The sequence below is a fragment of the Formica exsecta genome, unplaced genomic scaffold (genome assembly GCF_003651465.1).
Source record: "Formica exsecta isolate Colony F162 unplaced genomic scaffold, ASM365146v1 scaffold247, whole genome shotgun sequence".
Lineage (NCBI taxonomy): Eukaryota > Metazoa > Arthropoda > Insecta > Hymenoptera > Formicidae > Formica > Formica exsecta.
Window position 1 is genome coordinate 94026 of NW_021849743.1, and position 12500 is coordinate 106525.

General features: G+C 34.8%; 1 protein-coding gene across 2 annotated transcripts in view; it reads right to left on the bottom strand.

Annotated features, from left to right (window-relative positions):
• Nucleotides 1-12500, bottom strand: part of LOC115236268 (protein crumbs) — a 34134-nt gene that overhangs the window by 7345 nt on the left and 14289 nt on the right. Inside the window, exons 2-15 of one of the 2 annotated variants that reach the window (XM_029808608.1) lie at nucleotides 12474-12500; nucleotides 11921-12101; nucleotides 10615-10788; nucleotides 9361-9688; nucleotides 8415-8875; nucleotides 7692-7933; nucleotides 7241-7466; nucleotides 6262-6725; nucleotides 5440-5711; nucleotides 4933-5335; nucleotides 3545-4021; nucleotides 2352-3098; nucleotides 1392-2208; nucleotides 164-536 (exon numbers count right to left, since the gene is read on the bottom strand). The exon at nucleotides 12474-12500 is cut by the window's right edge and continues 344 nt beyond it. In XM_029808608.1, coding sequence (XP_029664468.1) covers nucleotides 164-536; nucleotides 1392-2208; nucleotides 2352-3098; nucleotides 3545-4021; nucleotides 4933-5335; nucleotides 5440-5711; nucleotides 6262-6725; nucleotides 7241-7466; nucleotides 7692-7933; nucleotides 8415-8875; nucleotides 9361-9688; nucleotides 10615-10788; nucleotides 11921-12101; nucleotides 12474-12500 — 5192 coding nt within the window. The remainder of the gene's footprint in view (nucleotides 1-163; nucleotides 537-1391; nucleotides 2209-2351; nucleotides 3099-3544; nucleotides 4022-4932; nucleotides 5336-5439; nucleotides 5712-6261; nucleotides 6726-7240; nucleotides 7467-7691; nucleotides 7934-8414; nucleotides 8876-9360; nucleotides 9689-10614; nucleotides 10789-11920; nucleotides 12102-12473) is intronic. The other variant, XM_029808609.1, reaches the window with a different exon arrangement.

Here is a 12500-nt window from a genome sequence, read left to right on the forward strand (position 1 = left end):
TTAATAATCAAATTTAATGTATATATATATATATATATAGAGAGAGAGAGAGAGAGCGACAGAGCGAGAGAGAGAGAGAGAGAGAGAGAGAGAGAGAGAATATAAAGATTTTCTTTATGCATAAAAGCTCAAGTAACTTAAAAAGAAGATATACTATACTAACAGCCATCCCTGCCAGCCATTTTTGCACACGCAGGTGTAATTGGCAATACCATCGATGCAAATTGCGTCGTTTTGACATTTATTGCCAATGCACTCGTCAATGTTGAAGGAACAATCATCTTCGGCATAACCGGCTGGACACTCGCACACATAGCTGTTAGCCTTATCGAGGCAATAGCCATCGTTCTTACAATCTGTGTCAAAGCATAGCTGGCAGCCAACACTATCGCGATGAGTGACATTGCCATTATCCTGCAACGCCAAGAACTCTAGCGGCGTGAAGTTTGCGTTTTGATATACCGCTTCGTATGTAAAATAATGTAGCAGTATGCTGCCAATCCGGACTTCGCCCAGACAGCCTTTAAATGGTTCTCCTATATGACAAAGAAGAAAACAAGTAGAGTTGTGCAAATTAGAAACTTGCACATTGCTTCCTCATCATTTTATCTTACAATGCTTAAGCTGCTTTAAGCATGCGGATTTTTCAATTTTTGCTTCCTCATAGAGGAAGCTTTGTGAGCGAAATAAAAATTAAAATGATTTCTTTCCGATCCTCACTAAATTCAATATCAAACATCCTTTAATAATACTCTATTCATGTAAAAAAATTTAATCCGATATCTCAAAATTTCTGAAAGTTACAGCGTGTACAGACATTTCTCAAAAAATTCAAAATTTTATAAAAAATAAACCCTTTCATCGATACTCACCAAATTCAGTAGTAATTATACTTTAATAATATTTTATCCATCTAAAAAAATTTAACCTGATATCTCAAAATTTGAGAAAGTTACAATGTATACAGACATTTCTCAAAAAATGAAAAATTTTATAAAAAATGAACCTTTTCATCGATTCTCACCAAATTCAATACCAACGATCTTTGAATGATACTCTATCCATGTAAACAAAAATTAACCCGGTATCTCAAAAATTGCGGAAGTTAGAGGTTGTACAATAGGATATTTTTAGTCCTAAACAAAAGTAAAAAAAAAAGTGAACGAAGAAAAAAGTGAAAGAAGATATGGCTAGTTTCACAATAAGAAACCTTAACGATTAAATAGACCGAAAAATAAGATCAAGTATAAACAATTGAAATTTAAATGTTTTCGAGTTTTAAAGATTAGAGGATATAGTACATATGTATATGCTTCGCCACATTTTAAAAACTAATTTTGAAATAATTTAAAGCTAAAATTTAACACTCTCTAATAAAATACCACACCCACCGGACATCATACTATGCGATGGCATAGCTGTTGTCAGCTTATGTTCATTATAATCCACATTATTGCCCTCGATGCCATTTCTTCTTTCATGTTTGAATCCAACATAAGTATGCACATCGGACAAGGCACTGGAAAGTCCACCCAGGGTGACTGTTCCGGTCACTAGGATGTCGTACCATAGTTGAAAACTAAAGTTGGAACTCGTGCGAGATTGTTCTTCGGTAGGATTGACGTAACCGCACTCTAAGGAATTATTGTTCAATCTAATAAGCAGTGAGGTCCAATTTCCATCAGGTTGACTCTTGCCGAAGGAAACAGTATCTTGGTTCTCCAGATCAAATCGCCAAGACACGGAGACATTATCCTTGAAGACGGACACGGTGAAGTGTTGGTCGCCCACCTGGGGCGCCATATGAAACAGCGTGCCGCCGGTATTGGATCGATAGGTAATCTCGATAGTATCGAGAACAAAGTCACTAGCGTCCGTAATCTCATTGGCGCGTCCGTATACATACGTGAAGGCAGTGGAAATTCCGTCGAAAGTCGCGTTGGCAATACACTCGTAACCGTCGTCAAGATTCTGACAGCGCGAGCCCGCAGGACAGTCCTGTAGTTGGCAAAACTCCATCTCCTGGCAAGTCTTGCCGGTGTAACCGCGCGGACACTGACACCAAAAATCGTTCCATGTCACGTGACACGAGCCGTTGTGGTTGCACGGGCTGCTTATGCACACGTTGTCCGATACCACACCCTCGAGGATCTTCTCATGGTCGAAGGAAACATTGCCAAACTGAACGAGCGTGGGAATGTCATGTGCCTGGAAGAAAATGCAAGCTGTAAAAACTCTAAAATGTGGAAGTACATTCTAAAAGATTATTGAAGATTAATGAAAAGGATGTGAAACGGTATGATGCATGAATTATACAATAGTAGTGAAAGTTAAGAAGAATTTTCAATTACCTTTAACGGAAAGAATTCCACGACCATCGTTTTTGTACCATTCGATACCTGCACGTCCTGGATGACACCCTTGAAGTTAAGTCGCTGCTCTTCCATCGGCCTGTTGTCGACTTGGCGAATATACCGTGACGTCTGTGGCAGTCCTCCCAGATAGAGAACGGTCACATTCAGATCGCCTGTGGCGCTGATGGTCTTGCGGAAGTACTCAGTACCGTTGATCTTTACCTGGACGAGGGTGACGTTTCTCGCTATTTGGATCAGATGATTGTTTCCGTCATTAAGCTTCACGCCACCGACGGTATAAGCCTCTGTGCCATTGAATTGAATCCTCACAAGCAGTTCTCCGCCCTCCACCAGCTGCGCCGCTATATAGGTCCTCTCTTGAGGCTTTTGATCATCCTGAAGATCCGGCTCCGTGCCTAGGTAGAAGATATCACCACGGCTCTCTCGTGTGCGAATGAACATGGAGATATCGACGACTGAGCTGACAGTCCGTCTAGCCGTATCGCTGACCTTCACAGTCACGTAGCCATTTGTGATGTTCTCGTAGCCGAACGTAGCGGCGGTCATGTTGTACTGGCAGGTGTGACCGAGGTAAGGACGCTCGCATTTGCAGTAAAAATCACGCCAACGATCAGTGCAATGGCCGCCATTCTTGCAAGGGTTCGGCGAGCACTGAGCTTCACGAGGACAACCTGGTTCCACATCCTCCATGTATACGGTTTTCGATGTTGTACCAGAGTAGACCTGAGATAAATTTAAAGATGTAAGACATAGTCGCAAAAATTTTGATAATGGCGCAGTTTTGAGTGACAAATTATCGCTATTCAGATTAGTCAATAAACATTAAAATGAATTAAAAGTTTAGAAAGCTCCTAGAATTCAAAGATTTCAATTATTTGCAAGATAATTGGGCTTATCATAAAATTTATGATTTCTTAACAAAATTTATGATTGAAGTTTAAGATTATAATAACATTTAAAGTAAATAAGACATAAATTTTATAAATAAAATTTGTAATATAAAAATTAATGTTCATTACTAATTGTAATAATAAACAAATTAATATTTTGTATTAATATATAAATTACATGTGGAAAGATAATCTTGAGAAACTATAACTTATAAACATGATTTAAATAGCGAAAGGATAGATTAAAGTAAAAAAGAAAAAACGAATAATCAAATATACCCATTCGCCATTGATGACGACATCTTCCATGCAGCCAACGAAGAAAGTGAATGAAGGTAAGCGAGACAATCTTCTTAGAAAGCTGAGAGAGCTGATGTGGCTACCGCCCACGAAAGTCGTTGGGAAAGACGTATGGTTTGATGAGTTGGAACCCTCATTAGGGCTGATGGGATAGATAGTTTGCTCCTCGTTGGCCGAAAGAACGAGATGAGTCGCGTTGATTGCCACGAAGGCTTTTTGCCATTTGGAATCATTAAGTCCGCTACCTACGAAGACCCCGTCCCATTTATTCAGTATGCTGGAATGTATGTTGAGCTTGCCGTTTACCAACTGAAGGATATAAATGGTCACGCCTCTGCCGATCGCTAGAAGACCGTTTGGCAGGGTGGTTCTAAAGCGAAACTGGATATCATAACCTTCATCGCGTGTGGTGTTCACCAGGACATAAGAACTGCCGCTCAGAGACATTGTCGTCACCTGTGAATTTGTCGAATAATTGCTAACATAAGATTTGCTGCTTATGAGATTGTTTTTAGCAAAGGTGTCAGCATATTTACGCACCTTCCTCTGCCCGAAACGCTTCGGAAAGAATTCAACAGTTGCGATAAGGCATAATTTTGTAAGTGTAAGTAGTTTGATTGTGTGTGTGGGCATGTGTGTGTGTATAACATATTTAACAATTTTTAACTCTTAAAAATCTTTTTAAATACGATAAAAAAGAATTAAAAAATATTTATCATATAATTAAAAAGTAAAAATCCTTATAAGAACAAAAAAAAAGTAAAAAAAAATCTTATTAAATAATTAAGAAGTACAAATCATTAGACATATTTAAAAATAATATCTTAAAAACGAGAATTATATATAAAGGTATTCCATGGACGAGATGTTGAAGAAATAATATTTTTGATTCAATTATTTTAAACTATGTTAATTAAAATTATATATTTTGATAATATTTTTCTGATATCCAAAAAGTAAAAATTCTTAATTATTGCTAGCTTAATTAAAATTGCATTGAATAAATATTCACTGAATGTTGGTTTTCTGTTTTTTGGGTGACAAAAAAAGATACAATTTAAATTCATTTAAATTTCATTTTTAATGTAATTAATAATTTAAAATTTCTCATTAGTCAATTTATTATTTTATTCATTACTCTATTACCAGCTAATTATGATTATTTATTATTTTATTGATTAAGTTATTCTCTATTTTTATTTTCATTAAAATATATATAATTACATATACAATTTTAAATTATGTTAGTAATTTTTATATATATTTTATATTATAGTATTTTACTATATCTTTTTTTGTCATAAATTCTTTTATTTCAAATTGTTATTCATAAAGAAAAGAGAGAAAAAAGTTACATAAACACTCACATAATCGCAGACTTCGCCGTGGTAACCGTTGGGGCAGGTACAATTGAACTTGTGAATGGTTTCGTCGATAAGATAAGGCCAGCAAGTGCCACCGTTTTGACAGGCATTGCCTTGACAGCCAATCAGCTTCACCGAACAGTTTTTACCACCATATTCCGGTTCGCAAGTACAAAAGTAGTCGGCTCTGCCATCGGTGCACATTCCATGTTCGCAGGGATTGTATCTTTTACATTCATCAATCTCGTATTGGCAATGATCTCCCTCGAAGCCTTCGTCGCATTCGCAGGTGTAGCCGCCGATACGATCCATGCAGGTGCCCGGGCCGCAGGGGTTGCTATCGCACTCATTGATGTTCACCTCACAATTTTTGCCGGTGACACCTTGCACGCAAAGGCACTCATATCTATCGAGATTTTATGAATTTTTAGTTTTTTGACAAGAAAGAATGTAAAGTAAATTTTTGCAAAGAAAAACCAAAGATTTTAAAAGATTTATTCAAAAACTCACCCACTGGCGTTGATATAACTAAACTCCTGGTTGAAAATTGCGGGTAAATTTAGGACTTCGCTTTTATAAAGCTCCATGTTTGACCGTTCAAGGCAAGTGCCGTTGTACTGACAAGGCGAGCTCTCGCACTCGTTCACGTCGACCTCGCAGTTCCTACCAGTGTAACCAACGTAGCATTGGCATTTGTAATTCTTAATATCGTCCAGGCAGTGACCGCCGTTTACACATGGTTGCGAGAGGCATTCGTTGATATTCTCCTCGCAACGCGGACCCTTAAAAAGTCCAGAAGAAAATAATTTAAAAAATTATACAATAAACATTTAAATAAAATTTTTAATTTTAATTTAAAATTAAATTAATTTTAAATTAAATTAAAAATTAAGAATAAATTAATATAAAAAGTATATTGTAATTAAACAAAATATAATTAGGTAAAAAAAAAAAATAAATAAATAAATATTGTAGCATTATTCTTGCACGGGCCAGGCACTTTCGCAGGCAATTATCAATGTTAGCGTCACATACTTATATTAAGGAGTTCTTATTATCAAAATACGATACAATACATACAACTTGAAAGATAAATTAAATTAAATCTAAATCTAAATATAAGAGACAGAAAGAAGAGAGTGCGAGCACGTGCGCGCCAGAACTGTCAAAAATTAAATTATGCAAAAAAGAAAAAGAAAAAGAGAAAGAAAAAAAAGAAAAAGATTATACTTTAGTGACAAAAATTATCTTTTGCGATATTTCATAAAGATATCATTTGTATAACAAAAAAGAAATCTTTTCACATTTTTATGATAGAACAACAAAACCTACCTCGAAACCGGTATCTCTGCAATCGCAGGTGTAACTGTTTACGCCATCGATGCATGTTCCCAAATTCATGCAGGGCGACGATTTACATTCGTCAACATCAATTTCACAATTTGCACCGAGAAAACCCGCCGGGCATACGCACTTGTACGACGCTACGCCGTTTACGCACCGCGCTCCGTTTAAACATGGATTGCTATCGCACTCATTCACATCTACTTCGCAGGTTTTACCGGTGTAACCAGGCTGGCATAAACACTGAAACGTATTGATGCCGTCGAGGCACGTGGCATTATTCTTGCATGGGCCACATAGACATTCATCGATGTTAATGTCACAGTGATCGCCGGAGAAGCCCGGCCGACAGAAACAGTTGTAACTACCCTCGGTGTTGACACAAATGCCGTTGTTGCATAGAGAATTGCCGTGTAAATCGCATTCGTTCACATCAAGATCACAATATTTACCTGAAAATGGAATTCGATGTTTACTATTCGGTTTTTGCAAAAAAGGAAATATATCTTTGAAATATTTTTTTATCTTCCTATTATGATAATTGATAATCCAAACAAAGTATAAAGATAAAATAAAGATTTATTTCTTAATAAACAAAAATGTATATTTTTAGAGTTATTATAAAAAACAAAAAAATAAATTAAAAATAAATTAATATAGAAATGTTATAATATAAAAAATCATATAATTAAATGTGTGATAAGAAAATTAATTGAAGAAATTAAGTATAAAAACTCAGAATAATTGAAATTATTATTTTCAACAAAACTCGTAGAAATAACAAAAATTAAAAAATTTTAGCTTATGTTTAGAATAATAATTGAAGAGGTTAACGAGTTAAAAAAATAAATAATAATAATTAAAAATAACATATATGTATGTATTTCAAAATATAATTTTTTCAAGTTCTGAAATATTTTTGATCGGTCTCCCTATATAGATTCGCTTTGGATTCGGCGAAATTTACCTTGAAAGCCGTTGTTTGTACATTTGCACTCAAAGCCGCGCTCGCCGAGGTCGATGCATGTGCCGTTGTTACACGGTTTCGCGGCACAATGGTCTATTATTAGCGTACAATTGGGATCTCTGTAGCCTTCGCGACATTTACATTCATAAGCTGCGATACCATCAATGCAGATTTTGTCATCAGGGCACACTGCACCTATGCAATCATCGATGTTCACATCGCATACCTTGAATCATTGTCATTAAATGTTATTACCCACATTTCCTATATATATATATATATATATATATATATATATATATATATATATATATTTATTTATTTATTTATTTTTATTACATTTGTAAATTTATGTATTATTACGTATATTTTACTTATATTTTAATTATATCTCTTTTACATTTTCATCTTCTACATTTATGTATAAGGATATTATCATGCCTTACGATACCTTGCCCTCAAAGCCATGTGGACACTCGCAAACAAAATCCCTCTTGGACCTCAATATCAGTGTACAAGTACCATTGTTTTGGCAAGGGTTTATAGCGCATGCATCATATTCCCGTTCACAATTATCACCCATAAAATCTTTAGTGCAGTTACATGTATATCCATTGACGCGGTCAATGCAAATACCGCCGTTTTGGCACGGCTGTGACAGGCACTCGTCTACATTGAACTGACAGTTCTTTCCTGCAAAAACATCATTTTCAGGAGGAAAACTCTAAACGTTTGGAAAATATATAGCTATAAATTACATGTATTTTAAAAAGAACTAATTTATTGTTGTAAATTATAACTACAAAAATATTAAAACTGTTTCAATAATAAAAAAGAGAAATTGCAGAAAGAGATTTAAAATAACTATAAAAACTATAAACATTATATTTTAGATATATAGGAAGAAATTTAATATATATATATATGTATATACGTTAAAGTTATAAAAAAATAGATATTCAAGCAAAGATATTAAGAAATATATCTTATTTTTTAGTTATAATATTAAACTCTTAAAGAGAAAAGTTTTTTTCACAAGCTTGGAATCTACCGAGTGTTAATTTGCTTTTCATCCAGATAAAAGTGTGTGTTAATATATTAAGATAAAAGTTAATTTCACAAAATGAATAAGAGAAAGCGAATATATTGTTAATTTTAATTTTGATGCTCTTACCTCTCCATTCAGATGAACAAGTGCAATTAAAACCATCCCTGCTGCTGGTGCAAGTGCCACCGTTAGCGCAGGGATTGCTAGCACAATAGTTGACGGTGCAGTTGGGCGGATTACCCATAAATCCGGGATTGCAGACGCACTGGGGTCCATGAGCATCCTCCACACAAATGCTGTTGAGTGGGCAGGCCGCATTTTCGCAGAGACCTTTCAGTTCGCAGTGGCGGCCTGTGAATCCCGGGAGACACTCGCAGTGATAAGTGCCAACATCATCGATGCATTCACCACCGTTGACACAGGGTCCGGATAAACATTCGTTTAAATTGAGCTCACAATTTTGACCCTCAAAGCCTTCCGGACAATTGCAAATGTAACTGCCATAATAGTCGAAACACACGCCGTTGTTTAGGCATGGGTTTGCTTGACATTCGTCGATGTCCTCCTCGCAATTGATACCTTCGTAGCTGAATAGCGAAAAATGAAAAGCGCTTGAAATATACCTATATGTGTATCGCCATGTGTGAAATGTAGAAAACATAAGATGGAGAATATAAATTCAATCCATTGTCTGTATCGTGAATCTTTTTATTCTTTTGCGATTTAAGATCTTTTAAATCTTTTGAACTCTATAAAATGAAGGTTTTGAAAAATAGGACCTATAAATAAAAATTTTGGGATATGTATAAAATGCTCCGTTCCAGCTTACAATTTGTCAACTCAAAGCTTTAACATGAGGATCAAGGATCTACAGAAAAAAAATTCTAGAATGTGTAAAAAAATCTATGTTCCACGATTTCAATATGCATGAAGAAATGATAAAAGAGAATTTGTGGAATAAAATATAGATTGAACGATGACGACCACCTATAAATTGTGCAATGGCTGACTATTTAATTTAATTATCAAATTAAAAAAAGAAAAAATATCTCAGTTCTTTGAAGAGACTCACCCAGTCCTGTCGCATCTGCAGGTATAATTATTGATCCCGTCGATACAGATGCCACCGTTCTTGCATGGGCTCGAGGCGCATTCGTTAATATTAGTTTCACAATTTTTCCCAGTCCAACCAACTTGACATTTACATTTGTATTCGCTCTCTGTCAGCGATATGCAAACGCCATCGTTTCTACATGGATTCTGCTCACATAGTCGCACTCCCAGCTGAGATTCGCAGAGACTACCAGTAAACCCGGATTTACAATTGCAGACAAAATTGCCATCCTCATCTTCGATGCAAATGCCGCCATTGTGGCAGGGTTTGCTCTCACAAGGTGGACCTGAAAGATACGCGAAGAAGATCATTATTTGATCAGTGATAATCATGAAAAAGTCGATGAGAAAAGATACAAAGCGACACTAATTCTAATTGATACCAGTATTAATTAATTACACGCGAAAGAAAAAGTAAAATATTGTACATTTTTTAATTATTCATAGTTAATAAAGTAATTAAATATAAAGATAAAAAATTAATTTGTTAGAAATGTTAAGCGTATTTTATATTCAGTTCATGAGAAGAATGCAGTCTCAGGCGTTCATCCTTTATGTGCATGCGATAACGCTAGCATATTCAACTGTGCAACTTTTTATGAAGCGATTATTTTAATTCTATTTAAGGCGTTTTTCTTGTGAGGCAACGTCGATAAGAGAAGGGAAAAGACGGCAACACAATATGTAATATTTAAAATCATTGAAAGAGTATGATTTTTTGAAGTAGATATCTTCTACATTTGACATGAGGGTAAGGCATACAAAAAGCGTTTTTGTGAAAGCGTTTATATATACAGGCTGTTTCAAAGCAGAATAGATCTACATCTACAACATGTGAAAATTAGACAAGAACGATGCAGATTTCATACCCATTCAATCACACAGTCATAGATATAACTCCTCTAAGATTCTAATCTCTCACATGGACCATATTTGTGGAATACGTTTTACTATACTTAAAATCGTCTGCTGTTTAACTTTTTATTCACATATTTTTTTAATTTGTATTAAATTTTCTGACATGTTTTTCTGAAATCCACAAGAAAACTTGCAAAAATTGATAACAACAGATTGATATTTTCTGATCATGCGGTGTAATTATACATCGTCGTGACATAATATTTCCGTTTAACGCGCGCGTTGGGTATGAATCCACTCGTCCCACACAAATGCCGCATAAACCCCGCGTATTCGAGATATCGACGAGGTCTACCATTGTCGATCTGGCAGTTGTTGCCGGAGTACCGGGCGTAACAGTGGCATTCGTAACGATCCTGCCGCGAGACGCATTTACCATGCATCATGCATGGTTCGTGGTGACAGAAATCCATGGTGGAGGCTGTAGCGGAAGCTGCCCCCGTACCACTCACGAGACCGCTCGTTCCACCTGAAAGTTTTTCGTTTTTCACAGAACTCGCATGCAATCTCACTTTATCTCTCTCTCTCTCTCTCTCTCTTGATGCACATCTATACGTATTCTACGCACTTTCAGAGTAACAAACATATGTGCGCTTTATTCAGAAAAGACATGTGTGTCACTGCTTTACACTCATAATCTAGTCCTACAAGTAAAAAAATGATGCTAAGAAGTCCTAAAAAACTATTATTAAAATGAAAAGATTATTTCGAGAACGAGATCAAGAACGATAAGAAAAACTAACTGGAAAACTCTTTTCCAGTCTCTCTCAGTTTTCGTTTTTAATTTCAAAATAAAATTTTTATAACTGAGATCCAGCGCGCGAGCGCGCGCGCGCGCGCGCACACACACACACACACACACACACACACACACTCACTCACAAAATTTAACTGATTAATATATTTAATTAAAATACAAAAATGATGATGTGTGTGTCTGTTAAATAGAAGAAAAGAAAAAATAATTAACATAATATGATGAGATAAAATAAAGTTAGTCAAATAAAAAAAATGCATGAATATTCCAATTTTTTAACAATAAAAAACAATTAACTATGCAGAATATTAATATTGTAAATGTTATTGCAAAAGTTGATGTAATTATTATTTTAATATAATATAATACAATAATAATTAAGAGTTTATAGTAAGTTTTGTATAATATAATAAATCTTATAATTTATAAGAGTAGTGACTATTAAATTTTTCTGTAAAAAATTCCTTTTTCATAAAGAATATTTTTACTTCTCTAGCTATTCTTGGTTTTATCTCAAGATTATTTCACGTTGATGACAATCTAGCTTATTGTTATCAATCGATCCCTGCAACTCATCTAACATAAGAAACTAAGAATGTTTCGTTTGCGTCGAGCGCGATATCAATCTACCCTATTGCAACGCGTTATCATTTGATTGTTCTAATTAATTCTAACTCTAGCCTAAAGCTGTTCTACTTATTCGTGTGACGACTATGCTATCGATCTACCTTATTACCGCGTGTGTGATTACTCAACGTTTTTCAGTGCAAAAACACTCTACCATAAATAACTCAAAAAAAGAAGTTACTTGAGAAAAATTTATAGATGAATCATGTATTCTTACATCCTTTGATATTCAATGGACAGGGTCCGAAAACGGCCTCGTTGTTGATACTGTTGTTGAAGAGGATCCCGGGGCCATGCAGAATGCATCCTTTGAATCCTTCGCCGATTATGAGTGAACTGTTTACGTCGTAATCGGGAAGCGTCAGAATGGCAGAATTATAAGTCGCATTTGCAACCACCTAGGGAAAACAACTCTTGTACATATGTATATCTCTATCTCACTTAAAAATTAAAATTGACTTTTGTAGCATATTTTTATATTTTTCAATTAATAATAATTAAACAGCTATAAAATCTATAAAGTTAATTTTAACAATATTATACGCACGCACGAAATTTGAAGAAAATTTTTAAAATGTCAAATTTCGAGTTAACAAGCATGATTTATTAAATTTATTTAGTTATTATTTATATTTTATCTAGAAAATCTAATGCAATGAGACGTTAATAAGTTTCCTCAATATTATACATATTTATATTAAATTTATAATTATACATTCTATTATTTTTCTATTATACGCAATTTATATCATTAAGTAATGTGTATTTACCTGGGTATGTCCTGCGGCATTCAAAGT